The sequence below is a fragment of the Octopus bimaculoides genome, chromosome 18 (genome assembly GCF_046866305.1).
Source record: "Octopus bimaculoides isolate indiv1 chromosome 18, ASM4686630v1, whole genome shotgun sequence".
In the NCBI taxonomy this organism is placed as follows: domain Eukaryota; kingdom Metazoa; phylum Mollusca; class Cephalopoda; order Octopoda; family Octopodidae; genus Octopus; species Octopus bimaculoides.
This window is the reverse complement of record NC_142945.1, coordinates 38526599-38546401: the sequence shown is the minus strand read 5'-3', so window position 1 is coordinate 38546401 and position 19803 is coordinate 38526599. Positions and strand designations below refer to the sequence as shown.

Sequence of the window (19803 nt, the reverse complement as noted above, 5' to 3'; positions counted from 1 at the left end):
GCGCCTCACATCATGATGTTTAAACCTCAGTAGTATATCTTGGCACTTTCCACCATCTATATCTCTGTCTTCTTTTACTCAACCCTCCCATTTTTATTCTGATCCCCGTCCCTTGTGAGTATGCCCAGCACTTTGCCACCATCTCCCTCCTGCTCTGTCTTGCACACTTGCAGTCTCTCACACTTTCTCTCCCTCTCCTTCTCTTCCTTCTCCTTCTCTTCCTTCTCCTTCTCTTCCCACGAACTGGGTAACCCTGTGTCTTCTTTACGGCAGCACACCTGTTTCTATCCTCATTCCTCACCTCGTTCTCTCCCCAACTGGTTAACCTTGTACCTCCCCTACAGCAAGACCCTTGCTTCTTTCATCATCTGACACAAAATCACCTCCTCCAGTTCTCCCTCCTCTCTCAAAGGATCTTTGTCTTGCAAGTTACTTGGTGACCCTGTCAGTGCAGGTGTCACGTAAAAAACATCCAGTCCACACTGTAAAGTGGTTGGCCTTTGGAAGGGCATCCAGCTGTAAAAATATTGCCAAAACTGACCTCACCTGTGCTTGTGCCATGTAAAAAGCACTCAGTCCATTCTACTGCATGGTTGGTGTTAGGAAGAGCATCCAGCCAGAAAAAACCCTATCAAAACAGATACAGAAGTCTGGTGCAGGCTCCTGCCTGGCCAGCTCCTGTCAAACCGTCCAACCCATACTAGCATGGAAGGCAGATGTTAAACGATGATATATATATATATATTAATTGAACCACATTCGATGACTGGCACCTGTGCCAGTGGAGGACTAACAACACTGTCTGAGCATGACCATTGCCAGAACAGCTGTCTGGCTTTTGTGCCAGTGGCACGTAAATAGCACCATTTGAGCATGATCGTTACCAGCCTCCCCTTACTGGCACTTGTGCTGGTGGTACATTAGAAAACATTTGAGTGAGGTCGTTGCCAGTGCCGCTGGACTGGACCCTGTGCAGGTGGCATGTAAAAAACACCATTTTGAGTGTGGCCGTTGCCAGTACCACCTGACTGGCCCTCGTGCCGGTGGCACGTAAAAGTACCCACTACACTCTCGTAGTGGTTGGTGTTAGGAAGGGCATCCAGCTGTAGAAACTCTGCCAGATCAGATTGGAGCCTGGTGCAGCCACCTGGTCCACCAGTCCTCAGTCAAATCGTCCAACCCATGCTAGCATGGAAAGCGGACGTTAAATGATGATGATGATGATATATATATATATAAGGCAAGTTAGTGGGATTACCTTAAGTTTCATGTCCATAAAGGCATAGCTTTATGGTGTATCATGAGATCCCAAAACCTGTTGGCTAAAGGTGTCTCTAGTAAGTAGCCTCTCTAGAGTATGGAGGAGGAAAGGACCCCATTACTGTAGAGAGGCCACTTGCTAGGGAAGCCTTTAGCCAATATGATACGTCATAAAGCTAAGCCCTTTATGGATGTGAAACCTAAGGTAATCCCATAAATCGGCCTTATCTATCTTTAATATATACTGCCCTGTAACTTAGAGTGTGCTTCTTTTTTTCATATATACATACATACAAACATACATATGCATACATAGATGCATGCGTACATATATATATATATATATATATATATATATATATATATATATATATATATATGTATATATTTTTACATATATATATATATGATGTTAGGAAGGGCACCCAGCTGTAGAAACCATGCCACAGCAGACAGTTGGAGTCTGGACAGCTTCCAGTTGGCCAGCTTCATGTTAAACCATCCAGCCCAAGCCAGCATGGAAAGCAGGCACTAAACAATGTTGATGAAGATGATAATGGTATATATATATGTGTGTGTATGTCTGTGTATGTATGTATGTGTGTAACAGGTATAAGGGATGATGATTAATTTGCTGTTAATAATAAATTTCCCAATATCCATTTTCTTTTTCTTCTTTTAAATATGTACTAGCAGAGGCACCGAGCATTGCCTGGGAAGTAGATTGTTCCTTATATATTGGAAGAAAAAAGCAAAGTATATTGTATAGAAATTTGTTATTCTAAATTCAATTCATTCTTCAGTTAGGATATAATTTATTCTTTAATTTGGAAATCAATTCTGAATTCATAATACAAAATGATAATAATAATAATAATAATAATAATAATAATAAAAATGATGATGATGATGATGATAATATTGATAATAATAATAATAATAATAACAGTAATAATAATGATAATAATAATAATAATAATAATAATAATAATAATAATAATAATAATAATAATGATAATAATGATGATAATAATGATGATGATGATGATGATGATGATGATAATAATAATAATAATAATAATAATAATAATAATAATAATAATAATAATAACAAAAATACCAGGACTTACAAATATATATAACATACAGAAAATTGCACTACTGGGTACTGCACACGTTCTACGCAAAACACTTTCAATACAGTAAACATAAGAACACCACAGCAAACCACAGTACATACCCAAGGCGCACAGAGCTGTGCTCGGTAGTGAAGTGAAAGCACGTTATAAAAATAAAACTACTGAACAATAATAATAATAATAATAATAATAATAATAATAATAATATTAATGATGATGTTGATAATAATGAGAATGATTTCAAATTTTGCCATAAGGGCAGCTATTCTTGACGGAGGGGATAAGTTGACCCCAGTGTTTCACTGGTACTTAATTCATTGACCTTGAAAGGATGAAGGGCAAAGTCGACCTCGGTGGAATTTGAACTCAGAACATAGCAATGGGTGAAATGCTGCTAAGCATCTCGTCCAGTGCACTAACAATTCTGCCTGCTTGTCACGCTAATAATAATAATAATAATAATAATAATAATAATAATGATCCTTTTCCCTATAGGCATAAGGACTGAAATTTTGTGGAAAGGGATTGGGTGACAACATTGACCCCAGTGTTTTACTGGTACTTAATTTACTGACCCCAAACAGATAAAAGAAAAATTTGACCTATGCAGAAATTGAAATCAGAACATTAAGACTGATGAAATGCCACTAATCATTTTACTTGGCAAGTTAATGATTCTGCCAGCTCACTGCTTCAAAAGAAGCTTATAAATGATTGGTATCGTTATTGATCGTTCATTTATATGTTATTTATTTTTATTTCAATTAATTAAAAAAAATGTAAACGTTTACAAAAGAAAGACTAAAAAAATAGAATTAAGTGAAGTTCAAAATGAGTTATGTACAGTTTATATATTTTTATTTTGCTATATTTAGTTTTATTTTATTCAATTTTATTTTATTTTATTTTATTTTATTTCATTTAAATTTTTTTCTTAGCAGTGTTTTAATGACATGGTGTGAAGTGAGAAACCCTATAATTTATAGCCTTCTTTTATGTATGTATGTATGAATGTGCGCGTGGGTGTATGAATGTATGTACGTATGTATGTATGTGCATATGGATTGATTGATGGGTAGATGTATTTATATATGAATGTATGTACGTGTTTATGTATATATGTATTCATGTATGTATGTATGCATGTGTGTATGTATGTGTGTGTATGGATGGATGGATATATTTATGTATTTATGTATGTATGCTGTATGTATGTACGTGTAGGTATATATGAATGTATGCATTTATTATGAATGTATGCATGCATGTGTATATGTTTGTACGTATGGATGTATGCACATATATATGTATGTAATTGTGTATGAATGTAAGCATGTATGTATATATGTCTCTTTTGCATGTGTTGTATGTATGGACGTATCTGTGTATCTATGCATGCATGTATGTTTCTATGTATGTGTGTGTATGTATGTGTGTGTATGTATGTATGCATGCAAGCATGTATATATGTATGTCTGTATGTATGTATGTATGTAAGCAAGAATATGTTTGTACGTGTGTGTATTATGTATGTATGTATGCAAGTATGTGTGTGTGAATGTATATATGTATGTATGTGTGTATATACATGTGTGTGTGTGTGTATGTTTGTATGTCTGTATGTATGTGTGCATGTGTACGAGGAGGTATCCAAAAATTACTGGAAACTTTCTCTGTGGGACAATTCCATTATAGTTCAATCTTCCACCACTAGAGGTCACTTGATGTAACTCTGAGGCATCAGTCTGCTGAGCAGTGTTGTCAACTGGAGTCATACTGCCCCATGGTGTATCTTTGTTTTGCTGGGCTTCTCCTCTGTTCGTTAATTTTTGCAATGGCTGAGGAGGGAGCCAGTGTGCATGTATGTATGTCTCTTCTACTTTTTAATTATCATAAATCTTCTACTGAGGAGGGAGCTGGTTTCTGACAAAGATACAAGGCTCCATCTTTGGGATGTAGTTAATACAAACAAATTCACATTTGGAACTTGAGACAAGTCTTGCATATTTTTACTGTTCCACTCACAGATTGCACTTGTAACGTCCAAATTTGCTGGTCACTTTCTCTTTCTGAAAATCCCAGTTTATCCAGATTTTCCTTTAAGCATTTAGTAACTAAACTTAGTGCTCCAATTATTATTGGTATGAATATGAATTCATAGTCTGGATATAGAAGCTGGAAGTTTCAAAGCTGTTGTCCATAGATATCTTCTTTTTCTTTGATTTTCAAAGAGATATGTATGTATGTATGTATGTATGTATGTATGTATGTATGTATGTATGTATGTATTTATGTATGTATGTTCTTTTCTGTTTTTAATTATTTCGATTCTTCCTCTGAAGGAGCTGGTTTCCAACAAAGATACAAACTCTATCATTGGAATGTAGATAATGAAAACAATGCCACATTTTAAACTCGAGAAAAGTCTTGCATAGTTTTACCGTTCCGCTTACAGATTGTATTTGTAATGAGTGAGTCAGTTGGTTGATTTCTCTTCCTGAAAATCCAAGCTTATTCAAACTGACAGATAGACATAGGCATTTATTTACAAAACCAAGTGTTCCAACAATTATTATTGGTATAATTGCAAATTTGTAATCCATATGTATGTATGTATGTATGTATGTATGTATGTATGTATGTATGTATGTATGTATGTATGTATGTATGTATGTTTGTATGTATGTATGTGTGTGTGCTTGTGCATGTGTGTGTGCATGCATGTATCCATGTGTGTATGTATGTATGTGTGTGTGTGTTTGTGTGTGTGTGTTTGTATGTGTGTGTGCATGCGCATGTGTGCATGTATCCATGTATGTATGTTTGCATGTTTGTATGTATGTATGTGTGTGTGTGTGTGTATGTCTGTATGTGTGTGTATGTATGTATGAATGTATGCATGTAATCATGAAAATATGGGCATTAAAACAATGATGATTGCACACATACAACACACACACACACACACACACACACACACACACACACACACAAAATACACACACACAAATACATATATACAAACGACCATACATGCTGATACGTATATTCATTAAAAAAATCACAGTTGAGCTAGAAATGAAAGAAGTGAAAATTAATTAAGATCTCACCACAGGAGTAAACAATTTCTAAATATTTTTGAGAGCTGGAGGGGCAATAATTCTCAAAAGTACTACTGTCCACTTGAATTGGACAATGTTTCCGTCCCTGACAGTCTTGTATGGCCTGTTCTGCTGCATGGGGTGTCTTGCAGTCTGAAAGATAATATGGAAATTGTGACAAAGTAGTGCAATGCATAACAGTGTTACACTGGTCTGTCAACAGCGTTACAATATTGACAATAGTACAGTAATGTTATTAAGCGTTTCAACTATAGGTACAAGGCTTGAAATTTTGGGGTGAGGGATAGTCGATTACATCGACCCCAGTACTCAACTGGTACTTAATTTATCAACCCCAAAAGGATGAAAGGCAAAGTTGACCTCAGCGGAATTTGAACCAGTGTCGCCTGACTGGCCTTCGTAGGGTTTTCGAACGAGATCGTTGCCAGTGCCCCTGGACTGGCTTTTGTGCGGGTGGCACATAAAAGACACCATTTAGAGCGTGGCCGTTGCCAGTACCGCCTGACTGGCCTTCGTGCGGGTGACACGTAAAAGCACCCACTACAATCTCTGAGTGGTTGGCGTTAGGAAGGGCATCCAGCTGTAGAAACTCTGCCAAATCAGATTGGAGCCTGGTGTTGCCATCCGGTTTCACCAGTCCTCAGTCAAATCGTCCAACCCATGCTAGCATGGAAAGCGGACGTTAAACAATGATGATGATGATGATGATGATGATGATGATGAATGGTGGATGAAATACCGCTAAGCATTTCACCTGGCATGATAACGGTTCTGCCAGCTTGCCATCTTCAGTACTGTTACTAACAGTGTAACATTGGCGTGTCAATAGTGTCACTCAAGTGTGTCATTTAAGTTACACTGATGTACCAGTAGTGTAACTGATGTGTCAATAGAATAACATTGATGTGCCAATTGCATAACGTCAGTGTGTCACTAATGTAACACTGTACTGAATAGTGTAACTTTGGCCTGTCAATTGTGTAACATTGGTGTATCAGTTATGTCAGTAGTGTAACTCAGGGGTGTAATCTGTGTTACACTGATGTGTTAGGTATGTAACTGATGCATCAAAAGAATAACATTGGAGTGTCAACATTGAAGGACAAGTGTGTCAACTGTGTAACATTAGTGTGTCACTAATGTAACACTGTACTGAATAGTATAAATTTGGCATGTCAACTGTGTAACGTTGGTGTATGTAACATTGGTATGTCAATAGAATAATGCTAATGTATCAACAGTGTAACACATAAATGTACCAATAGAATAACATTAATTTGTCAACATTGAAGCACAGATGTGTCAATTGTGTAACGTCAGTGTGTCGCTAATGTAGACTGAATAATGTAACTTTGGCCTGTCAATTATTGTGTAAGGTTGGTGTATCAGTCATGTGACATTGTTTGCCAATAAAGAAGCACTATCAACAGTGTATCAACAGTGAAATACATGAGTGTCAATAGTATGATTCTGATGTGACAAAAGTGTAACACTGCAGTCAATAGAGAAACACTGGTATGTTCATGGTGTAATACTTGCATGTCGGTAGTGTAACACAGAAGTCAGAACAGTAACACAGGCATCATTGCAGTAACACATGCAACCAGAGTAACACAGATATCAATACTAACAAATGTTACTACATTAACACATGTATGAGGGATTCTGAAAAAATTCTGGGTTTGCATAAAAGAAAATACAGGATCAGTTAATCATGATTTTATTCAACATATTCCACTCTCAGATTCACACTTATTGCAGGGGTCCTTCAGTTTTTCTAAGCCCTGTAAAAGAACTCAGAAGGTTGGGTCTCTAGCTAGGCCTTTCATGATACCCTCAAAGTCAGGAATTTTTTAGCACCCTCTTGCATAACCATAAAAATATAATACATGAACATAATAAAGGACACCATACAGAGACAGATATGACTCTAGTCACACACATATCACCACAGTAACACAGATGCTAGTTCAGTAATACAAATAACTACTCATTATGAGAGAGATGCTATCTCTGAATCTCGCATATCAACATAGACAGACAGCTTCCTTGAGTTAACAAATAACTGGTTCCAAATTTTGGTGCAATGCCAGCAATTTCGGGGGAAAGGGTAAGTCATTTACATCAACCCCAGTACTTGACTGGTACATATTTTATTGACACCAAAAGGATGAAAGATAAAGTCCTTGGTAGAATTTGAACCCACAGCATGAAGACAAATGGAATGCTACCAAGCATTTTGCTAACAATTTATGCTAACAATTTTACCAGCTTGTCACCTTTGTGTTAACATAAATATTCTTTTCTACTCTAGGCACAAGGCCTCAAATTTTTGGAGATGGGGCCAGTCGATTAGATCAACCCCAGCATGCAACTAGCAGAAACGTTAGCACGCCAGGTGAAATGCTTAGCGGTATTTCGTCTGTCTTTACGTTCTGAGTTCAAATTTTGCTGAGGTCAACTTTGCCTTTCATTCTTTCAGGGTCGATAAATTAAGTACCAGTTGCATGCTGGGGTTGATCTAATTGACTAGCCCCATCTCCAAAAATTTGGGGTTGGTATGCATGGGTGACTGCTGGTCTTCCATAAACAACCTTGCCCAGACTTGTGCCTGGGAGGGTAACTTTCTAGGTGCAATCCCATGGTCAGTCATGACCAAAGGGGGTTTCAATATATATATCTACTAGCTGACCCTGTGCCGTCAAAAATGACAGCTAATTGTAGTATTTTATAAATAAATAAGGTATGAAATAAGGTACATAATAATCACAGATACACGCATTCACATACTTCCCTTGTACACGCACACACACACACACACACACACACACTTATACTCACACAGAGTTGAAACTGATTTGTTTTTCACCCCTTCCTTCAATATTCATCTATCACCCCTTCCTTTCTTATTCATATGTTGTGATGGAGAAAAATAGAAGATACATGAAGCACTCTTTGTCACTTCCTCCCTCTCATTGCTATTACTTTCTCTCACTCTCTCTCTCAGCCAGGACTATTACTCTCACTACTTCTCCTTCACTGACTATTTTCTCTCCTCTCTCTTCACTTATACTACTCTGTGATTTTGGATAATATCTATATCATCATCATCATCCTCGTCATCATCATCATCATCATCCTCATCCTCGTCATCATCATCATCATCATCATTGTTTAATGTCCATTTTCCATGCTGGCATGGGTTGGACGGTTTCACTGGGGTCTGGGAAGCAAGGAGGCTGCACCAGGTTCCGATCTGATCTGGTAGTGTTTCTACAGCTGGATGCCCTTCTTAATGCCAACCACTCCGAGTGTGTAGTGGGTGCTTCACTCTCGGAGTAATTGGCATTCGGAAGGTCATCCAGCTGTAATACATACAAATATATAAAAACACTAAGCTTATTATATTAGGAAATGATATCTAAGTAACACAGTATTTACAGTAGCATATATATGATGTCAAAGTAACGCAGAAGTCACTACAGCAACACAGTGATTTCTTTAGTAACACAGTGATTACTACAGTAACACAGATGTTGCTATAGGAAAATCAGAAGCCTATAGAAGTGATTCACAAAAGCAAGTATACTAACTATGCAAGGAATAAGATTCTGGTTTGGAACAGTTGGTTTTAGTTGATGGAAAATGCCGGAACTTTGCATAATAAACAACAATTCTACTGGAACGTCGACATGTCAGAGTTATCTGTTCATCTTCACAGGCCAAATTACGATGGAATTCAGCTGGAAAACACAATAAGCATACAATTAGTAAATTATCTCATTTCAGTTGTCACTCAAACTACAGAGTCTCACTTTCTCCTGCCACCCACAAAGTGTCTCACTTGCTACAGTCACACAAACACTATGTCTCACTTTCTGCTGCCACACAAAGTGTCTCACTTTCTCCTGCCTCTAATCATGTGCCTCATTTTCTGATGTCACATACTGTAACTCATTTCCTCTTGTCATCTACACTGTTTCTTATTTCCTCCTTTCACCACAGAGTATCTCCCGTTTGTCACCGAAGGTGTGTCTCACTTCAATTACTCTCATAAGCACACAATTTGCTGTTCACATTTAAGCTTCACATTAACCTTGATCGGCCTATTCATAAATGACAAATAATTGTTCCATTGCTTATTTTCAGTCAAGTGGCCAACGGTAGGAAGGGCACCAAGGTGTACAAATAAATAATCAAACATGGGGAAATATATGTATAACAGTAAAAGAAAGTATAAGAGAAAATGAAATGGAATGGCAGACGTTGATAACAACAAAGCATTTATAAAATAACACTATGTAACAAAATTTTCATTTTTTTTTGTCTTTGGTCAGTAAGTGTTATTTCCTATTTGCTTCTATCTAGAAATCAAAGGAAATGACTAATATTCCCTTCAAACTTTGCTTTTGGGACCTGGACATCAATGTTTTGAAACAGCCCTATTTTCCATAACATTTCAGACAGATTCAGTGCTGAGTTGCTGAAGCAGAAATATTGCTGTAGCAAATATTCTGCTCAATACCACAGATATGCTTGTCAGTTACTTGACCTTAACCACTTGAGCATGTCCCTTAGTGGCTGTCAGTATGTGGCATCTCTGATCATGAGCAGGAGTTGTGGGGGAGCATCATAGCCATGTGTTGAGAGAAATTCTTTGGGGCTTGAATAAATGTAAGAAAATCAAGGCTTGTAGGAAATATTAACCATTTGTCATACTTTCTAGGGGTAAGCAAATAATAATAAAAAAAAGGACATGTTACACAGTGCAATTATGCAGAAGTGTACATAAATATAATTAAGCATGAAAAACAGAAAAGTGAAAGTTCATAGTAGTTCTTCATAGATAGGTGGATAACCTGAAAGTTTATATTCTATTATTACAGATGAAAGAGATTAAATTCTGAGTAGAAGTTCTTCATAGATTGATAGAGATCCAAGGGAGTTCATATTCGAACCTCACAAATAAGATTGAGGAGAATACAGGTAGTCCTTTGCAGTAGTTTCTGGGGTTTGGTATCCAGTAAGTGCAGTATTGTGCATTGTGTGTATGTATTCATGAAGAAGATAGGTATTAGTGAATGTATGTGAAGTAATCCAAATTTAAATTATATTAAGACTCACTTTATCACCAAAAGAAAATAAAAGTTTAGCAGTGAAAGGTTTTTAATATATGATGATTTCAAAGTTTTGGCACAAGGCAAGTGAATTTGGAGAAAGGGACTAATTGATTACATCAATTCCAGTGCTCATCTGGTATTTATTTTATTGACCCCCGAAAGAATGAAAGGGAAATTTGACCTTGGTGGAATTTGAACTCAGAATGTGAAGATGGACGAAATGTTACTAAGAATTTTCCTCAGCATGCTAACAGTTCTGCCAAGTTGCTGCTTGAAAGGTATTTCATTTCAATGAATTACAATGAAGCTGCTTTCGCTGCTTTCATTACTTTTGCTGCTTTTGCAGATTCCCATGACTCTCTGCTGCCATTCAATTCCATTTGAATTGGGAGTCTGAGTCATAGTGAATCTTTGATTAGCTGATGACACCACCATAGATCCCACCTCTATGGATGCGGTGTGGTTATTCTCTTAATAGAGCTTGGTGAACCTGACTGTTGATCTTCTAGGATTCCACCACTCAGCATCAATGTAAGAAGCACCACTGGCTCAGTTGAGCTCTTCCACTAACTCTTAACAAACTGGCTCAGTTGAACTCTTCTACTATCTCTTCACAAACGACCATGCTGCTGTGCCTTGATTGCACTGTACTCCTAGCAGGATGGCTGAACGTGTGCTATGCCTTGCCAAAAGGCATTTGATTCAGCGACAGAACTATGGCCTGATTACTGGTCAAGATTCCGTACGTTTGTGGCTGCTAATGCTGTACCTGAAAAACGCATGGCACAAGTGTTCCTGACCAATCAGACTGCTACTGTTTACAAACAACTTGCTAATCTGGCTACCCAACAAAATCCGCCTAAAGATATCAACAACTTGATAATGGACGAAATCGTTGACTTCATGAAGGAACAGTTCGACCCTAAACTTTTTATTGTGAGAGAGCGTTTCAAGTTTTGGAGTGATATGCAGCGGAAGCCAGGCGAAACTCTCCAGGAGCTGGCAGCACGTATACGCCAGGATGCAGCTACCTGTGATTTTCCAGCGATCACCAACCCACAGGATGAAGCTCTGAGACAGAGATTCATATGTTCGGTTAACAATGAAGCGGTTCTGAAGGCGCTTTTTAAGATAAAAGACTCAGAACTAGATTTTGCCCGTGCTGTCCAGGTTGCCATTGAGACTGAAGACGCAGCAAAGGTTGCAAAAGAAACTGTATACGGTTCCAAAACCAAGCAGGTGTACAAGGTCCAGCAGAACAGGAATAAGAGTCCTCAAAAGAAACATCAGCAGTCTTATTCCACAAACCAGGAGAAATGCTACCGATGTGGAAAGGCCCACAAAGCAACAGACTGTCCTTTCAGGGAAACCAAATGTCATTTTTGTGATAAAAAGGGTCATTTGCAAGCGGTGTGTAGGAAAAAACAACATCAGCAACGCAATGGCCATTCACAAACTCCCGTGAAAAGAATCACAAAAGCTGAGCTAGTCAAGGCGATCCTAGGTGAAGTTTCCCGAGACACTCACAGTTTAATTGTGCCAGTAACAATCCAGAACAGACTGTTCACAATGGAATTGGACACTGCTACTACAGGCAATTTTGTTTCCTTGTCAGTCTGGAAACAACTTGGAAGACCAAAGCTGCAAGATGTCAAGCATCGCTATGAATCTGCCAGCAAGCACAACCTGCCTGTTCTAGGAACTTTCATGGGCCAAACCAAGGATCCAACAACTGGTAAGCAGGATCTTATACCTTACATAGTCACCAAGATCTCTGATCTTAATTTGCTGGGTCGGAATGCTATCCAGACTCTGGGAATTTCCGTAGACACTGCTCTAGGTTTGAAAAGCATAGACAGCCAAGCTAAGAGGGAAGGTGCACAAGGGATGTATCCAAAGACCTCAAGCGAGCCCTATGTTTCCCTGCAGCAAGATTGTCACAACATGTGTGATGAATTTCCAGATCTTTTCAAGCAAGAATTGGGATGTCTCAAGAACTTTGAACTGGAAGTGAAGTTCAAATCGGACGCAACACCAGTCTTTCACAAGGCACGTCCGGTCCCATTTGCTCTTCGTGATGACCTGGCCAAAGGTTACGAAGAAGGCATCGCCAAGGGAATCTGGAAGCCTGTTCAATTCAATGAATACGGAACGCCAGTGGTACCGATTCGTAAAGCACACGCTTCAAGCAACCTGAAGTCCAAACTACGGATTTGTGGTGACTACTCTGTGGGAATTAATGACCAACTTGCTGATCACCGTCATCCAATGCCACTCCCTGCTGAACTGATGCAGAAACTCGGAGGTGGATTCAGATATACAAAGATAGACCTTGCTGATGCCTATAATCAGATCAAACTGGCTCCAGAAAGTCAACGCAGACTCGCACTCAGCACTCACCGTGGAGTACTCCTGCAACAACGACTCCCTTTCGGAATCAAGTCAGCACCTGGTTACTTTCAGGAGATCATGGAAAACCTGACCCATGATCTACCTGGAGTGGCCGTCTTCCAGGATGACATGCTCGTCAGTGGGAAAGATGCAAACAGTCACTTAAACAACCTAAAGTGTCTGCTCACACGTCTAAGCGACAATGGACTCAGATGTCGCCGTGAAAAGTGCCAGTTTGCACTACCCAGTGTAGAATACCTTGGACACATTTTGTCGGCTGAAGGGATCACTAAGGGATCCAAAGTCGAAGCAGTCTTAAAGATGCCATCTCCAACGAACGAATCAAGCTTGAAATCTTTCCTAGGTTCAGTTCAGTTTTATGGAAAGTTTATCCCAAACCTAGCCAGTATAGCAGAGCCACTCTATTGCCTTACAAAAAAGTCAACTATCTGTCGCTTGCCATTCGGTGATGACAACGACTTTGACAGAAAGGAAAATGGTGAAGACATAGACATGGTGTGTGCCATCAAAGCTCTTAGTATTCAAGTCCAACCTGTGGATGCTAACGTCCTCCGTCAAGAGTCAGGGAAAGATCCAGTGATATCTACAGTGATGCGCTACGTCCGTGAAGGCTGGCCACCAAAGAACATGGAGATCAATGACGAAGTCAACAAGTTCCGTAAGTTATCAAACTCACTTAGTATCTGTCATGGATGCCTTATACATGGATCTAGAGTTGTGATTCCACATAGCTTGCAGCCAAAGATCCTCAATCTTCTGCATCTCGGACACTTTGGCATGGAACGCATGAAACAACTAGCAAGAACTGCTGTTTATTGGCCTGGTATCGATGCTGCTATAGAGATAGCCAGTCGACGATGTGATTCATGTAACGAACATCAAAGGCAGCCATCTAAGCCTCCAGTTCACCCATGGATGTTACCAGAAAAGCCGTGGAGCCGCTTACATCTGGACCATGCAATAAATTTTATGGGTAGAGATTGGCTGGTGATCACAGATGCTTATTCCAAGTACCCATGCATTCATCCCACTTCCTCCACGTCCTCCAAAGCCACTTTGAATCTGCTTGAGGAAGACTTTGCGCACTTCGGATTTCCTCACACACTGGTCACCGATAACGCACCAACTTTTACGTCTGAGGAGTTCCAGAGCTGGTGCAAAGAACGCGGGATCACACACCTGACAGGTGCACCTTACCACCCAGCTACCAACGGAGCAGCGGAACGTTTGGTGCAGACCTTCAAACAAGCTCTGAGGAAGTCTTCTCTTCCGCCAACACGAGCACTTCAAGAATTCTTGATGCAGTACCGGAGAACACCGACATCCTGTGGATTCTCTCCAAGTGAACTTTTGAATCACCGGCAGATACGAACAAGGATTGATTCTCTGCTGCCATCGCCAGTACACATTGCTCAAGGCAAACAGTCTAAGGAAGCACATAAGTCTCAGGTGACTCCAAGCTCGGCTGATGTCGCTAAAGTTACCAGGCAGTACAAGGGCGGAGATCCTGTGTATGCACTATACTATGGACCTCGCCGAGACAAAGATCCCCGATGGGTACCAGCAATCATTAAGAAGTCATTGGGTACTCGCTGCTTTAACGTGAAGGTCATACCTCATGGCCCGATGTGGAGACGACACTGGGAACAGCTGCGACCGCGGTACACAACTGAGGAAGACAATGAACCTGGTGATGCAGAAAACACTGTATTTGAATTTGCAACAGATCACCCGATGGAGATCTCGGAAACTGTGCCACTAACACAAAGACAAACCAGACCCAAGACCATGTTACCCGTTCCAGAGTATGGACCAGACAACCCAAGACGGTCCAAGAGAACCCGTAAAACCCAAGAGAGACTTTGCTGTTGATACTTCTTGTGTAGCATCAATTTCAGTGGGGAGGTGTTATATGGACTGTTAGATATGTAATTCGTCTGACGTTCCGTGTGTCATGTGGTTCGTCTGAGTTCATTGTTTCATTGTTGTTGTCTTGTGGGACTGTCGTAGTAAAATGTCATTGATATATATATGGCGGACATGACTTTGTTTATTCATAACGAACATTGGGTGAGTGCGTTCTTTGTATGTAATTGAACAATAAATGTAATAATTAAATTGTATAACTCGTTATGTTATCTCTGCGAGTCAGTCCGAGGGAAACATAACAGTTACCCCATTATAACAGGAAAAGAAAGAAGACATGCTGCTATATCAGTCAAGGAATTACTTACTAGGTCGGCATTGGTAAGCTACTTCAAGCAATTTTGTTCTGTTAGGGCAAGGATCTGATAGAGTGGTGAAGGTTTTTACCTTCACCCTTAATTGACATCTTCGTTTCTCTTGGCACATCTTCAATAAAACCTGCCAAAATAACAATGTAATTCAGATAAAGGGATCACAAGGCTGCTAGAAAATAAAACTTACTTCAGAATAGTCAAATGATGTATAAGGAGAAACACATCTATTTCATCGTGGATATGTAATGGGCATCAATATAGTTGCTTTAAGAAGTCTATTTTGCACTCGCACGTATGTGTGTGTGTGTGTGTGTGTGTGTGTGTGTGTGTGTGTGTGTGTGTGTGTATAGTGTACTGTTCTGTGATGGTAAAATCAACAAAAAGGTACTCCATCTGGTGAAAGATAAGTATTATTTAATAAACACAATATATATTTTTCTGTGCTACTATTAGTTTCATGTGCTGAGAACATGTCAGACAGTGTTTTATGACACATCTGGTGTCCTAACTCAGCCATCAGGCACTGCCCACATGTTCATTATGCCGTGTGGACAGTGTCTGATGATTGTGCTAGGGACATCAGACATGTTATAGAACACTGTTTGGCATGTTCTCAGTACATGGAACTAATAGTAGCACATAAAAAAATATATTGTGCTTATCAAATAATATATTCATACATGTATGTATGTATGTAAGTATATCATGTAATTGACCAGACTATCAAATGTTGTTATACACTGCTGGTCACAATATGCTTCACATCATATTAGCTTTTGAATGATGCCACCCAACTGGCTAGGCAAACAGGCCAACATTCCCCTTGAACGAAGGACAAGACCATTGTAGGGTTATTCATTTACAGCTGAGTGAACTGGAGCATTGGGAAGTGAAGTGTTTTGTTTAAGAATACAACATGCTGCTCAGTCTGGGAACCAAACCTATGATCTATTGATTGCGACATCCTAACCGCTGGGCCATGTACTTCCACATACACACACACCTTTAACCTTTTACTTGTTTTAGTAAGGCACAGCCATGAAGAGGTTTTTGTTGAATGTACCAACCCCACAACTTATTTTTTTAAGCCTAGTACTTATTCTCTTTTGCTGAACTGCTAAGACCATGGGGATGTAAACGCACCAACACCAGTTGTCAAGTGGTGGTGGTGGTGGGAAACATACACAAAAACACATATGCGCACACACACACACACACACATATATATACATATATACAATGGGTTTCTTTCAGTTTCTGTGTACCAGATCCTCTCACAGGGCTTTGGTCCACCTGATGCTATAGTAGAAGACACTTGCTCAAGGTGTCATGCAATAGGACTGAACTCGGAACCATGTGGTTGGGAAGCCAGCTCCTTACCACACAGCCACATCTGCAACTATATATAAATATGGTAAATGAAAGATGGAAGATGGAAGAATTTCATTAATCAAAACAATTTTGACACATCTAGCATCTGTTCCTCATGGGTGAGATACTCAACAACTGGTTCAGGAGCATCCGATGGTGCAGATGTGTCTCATCAGGTGATAAATAGATATAATTCATTAAAATAACAGTTCCACAATGTATCTTCTCATTTCATATAAAGAAAAGCACCAAATTAAAGGATATATCTTCATTTATTTAGAAGATCAATAATAAAATAACAGATGCAACAAAGAAACGAACATGCAATACAGCAAGAAAAGTACACACACACACACACACACACACACACACACACACACACACACACACACACACACACACACACACACACAATTGAAAAAATTGGAGTCAATAAGAAGGAATACGGTCGGATATTTATTTTTTAATCACTACAATTGTTTCCATATAATGTATTCTCTAGGCATGCAGGTACTTGATTATGCAACCACTTTCCTGCATTATGAGATCTAGCTGTGTTTCCTCAGGCGATATGTAAATATTGTCCCCATAAGTTCAAATTCTTGGTTTCAAGAACATCGTCTCTCTGTTATAGCTTGAATTTAGTAGTAGAAGCCACTGGGTTTATCAAAGTGCATTGCTGCTGAAGGGAGCATAATGCAGGGAAACTGTTGCACAATCAAGAAGCTGCATGCCTGGAGAACTACATTGTGTGGAAACAATTGTAGTGACTAAAAAATAAATGTCCAACTGTACTCCTTCTTGTTGACTCCAGTTTTTTCAATTATCTATTCACACACAACAGAAACCCAAGCACAAACCTGGAAGTACGTATAGTACTACTACTGGATAGATAGCACAGGGTGAAATCTGAAGGTGGACAAGCTTTATACTGTACTCTACTAAGTTCTTAACAGAATATATCATAACTATACATGCATGTGTGTGTGTGTGTGTGTGTGTGTGTGTGTGTGTTATTGGTTTGCATGATGATTCCACCACTGTAATTCTACCAAAACCCCTTTCCTTATTTAGCAATATTTGAGCTACTTACGTCCAGCGTATTCGAGAGATAGCAGTTCCGATCACCATTGCCTTGGGAATGGTCTTTGAATGATGTGTCCATGGTGCCACACATGTGATGCTCTGATAAACTGTAACCATACTGAGAAAACTGGATGCTGATTAATGTACCTTCAGGACAATATATGTACAACATTTTCCCATCACATAATGTCTCTCGGAACCGCATCAGGGAGCTTGACAGGAGACCTGTTAATTAAAGAACACAGAAAGACATCGTTAATTTTATGTTCTCAAACCTATCTATTCTTGATTAGAAATCAAGCTGGGTGCAATTTTTCAATCAAAAGAAGTTGGGTGGCAGTAAAATACGAATCAGTCGCAGAATAGAATCAAGTGAACAGTCAACAATTTCTGTCTGATATAACTTGTTTTTTATGCTTTAGGAAAAGCAATTGTCATTGGTGTTGGCATCTTCGTTTTCCACACTTGCACTGCTTGGATAGTGTGACAAGATCCAACAAGCCAGAGGACTGAAGAAAGCTCAGATGTATGTTTTGGTGGTGAGCTAGCAGAAACGTTAGCATGCCAGGCTTAGCGGTACTTCGTCTGCTGTTACGTTCTGAGTTCAAATTCCACTGAGGTCGACTTTGCCTTTCATCCTTTCGGGGTTGATAAATTAAGTACCAGTTACGCACTGGGGTCGATGTAATCGACTTAATCCCTTTGTCTGTCCTTGTTTGTCCCCTCTGTGTTTAGCCCCTTGTGGGCAATAAAGAAATAAGATGTATATTTTGGCATGGTTTCTATCCCTGGATGCCCTTCCTAGTGCCAAACACTTTACAGTGTGTACTGAGCACTTTTTTTTTACATTGCACCAGCACCATTGAGGTCACCAATTAACTTGCAAGACAAAAACCCTCTCAACTGAGTGGGGAATAGTATTAAGTGGGGGTAGACTTATGCTAGGTAATGACAGGTTAAAGCAGTGGTTTTCAGCTGGGCTCCATATGATCCCTGAGGGTTTATATAAGATGTTTGAAGGTCCAAGCAAGCATGTATGTATGTATGTATGTATGTCCTGGGTATGACTCTAAACTGCATCTGGTAGTGGAGCCCTGCTACAGGAGTTCCATAGTTTTGAGGAGTGTGGAATCATCGCTTAGCCACAATTGTTCCCAGGTCTAGTCTGACCCAGAGTAGTAGCTATGGGTTAACTAGCATGTGAACCAACCAGTGAAGGACCCCTAGTCCTCATTAGAACTTCCTTCCAGGAGAAGGTAAACTCATTTAAAAATCCTAAGGTGCAGATGGTTTCTGGTCATCTCAGCCTGTGAGGTACCACTGGTTTTATAGCTGGTTGCACTGAAAAATGGGCTCAGTGCTGTGCAACACTTTAATCCACTCAAAACAAATTCACATTCAAGAACTTCTTGGACTCTTGGAACATTCACAGAGACATTACTGGGTTTAAGAAATGGTCCTTCTCAAGCAGTCTGCACTCTTCAGGTTGAAAATGTGACAGTTAAGTTATGTTTGGCTGGTTGCAGTGTGGCAGCAACATCCTGAGGTGCAGTGTGGCATTATGGCAGTCAAAGAATATAGTTTGGGAGACCAAAATGGGTTTGAATTTAATTTCTTTCTTCTACAGGCACAAGGCCTGAAATTTTAGTTTAGGGTGTCGGGATTCATCAATTACACTGACCCCAATGCTTGTCTGGCACTTATTTTATCGACCCTGAAAGAATGAAAGGCAAAGTTCACCTCAGTGGCATTTGAACTCAGATATAAAGAGCCAAAAGAAATGTTGCTAAGTGATTTCTCTGGTATGCTAATGATTCAGCCAGTTTGCCACCTTAAAATTTGAATTTAATTAAAAAAATAGAAAAATATGAGTAAGTTAGGTAAGATAAGAAACACACTCCTATGAACTCCACAGACCCTTCCTAACCGGTGGCACTGACCCCTTGCTCCTGTACCTCTATCATACTTTTGTATCTTTCAACACTATATCAACTCAGTTCAAAGGGTCTTGTCTTGCAGTACTTGGTGCCATGGGAAATGCATCCAGTATACA

At 39.4% G+C, this 19803-nt stretch overlaps 1 protein-coding gene across 2 annotated transcripts in view; it reads right to left on the bottom strand.

Annotated features, from left to right (window-relative positions):
* LOC106876095 (uncharacterized) overlaps positions 1 to 19803 on the bottom strand; it is a 181110-nt gene that overhangs the window by 16443 nt on the left and 144864 nt on the right. For both annotated transcript variants that reach the window (XM_089365999.1, XM_089366000.1), the window contains exons 2-5: positions 17758 to 17975; positions 15288 to 15417; positions 9115 to 9264; positions 5510 to 5653 (exon numbers count right to left, since the gene is read on the bottom strand). In XM_089365999.1, coding sequence (XP_089222125.1) covers positions 5510 to 5653; positions 9115 to 9264; positions 15288 to 15417; positions 17758 to 17975 — 642 coding nt within the window. The remainder of the gene's footprint in view (positions 1 to 5509; positions 5654 to 9114; positions 9265 to 15287; positions 15418 to 17757; positions 17976 to 19803) is intronic.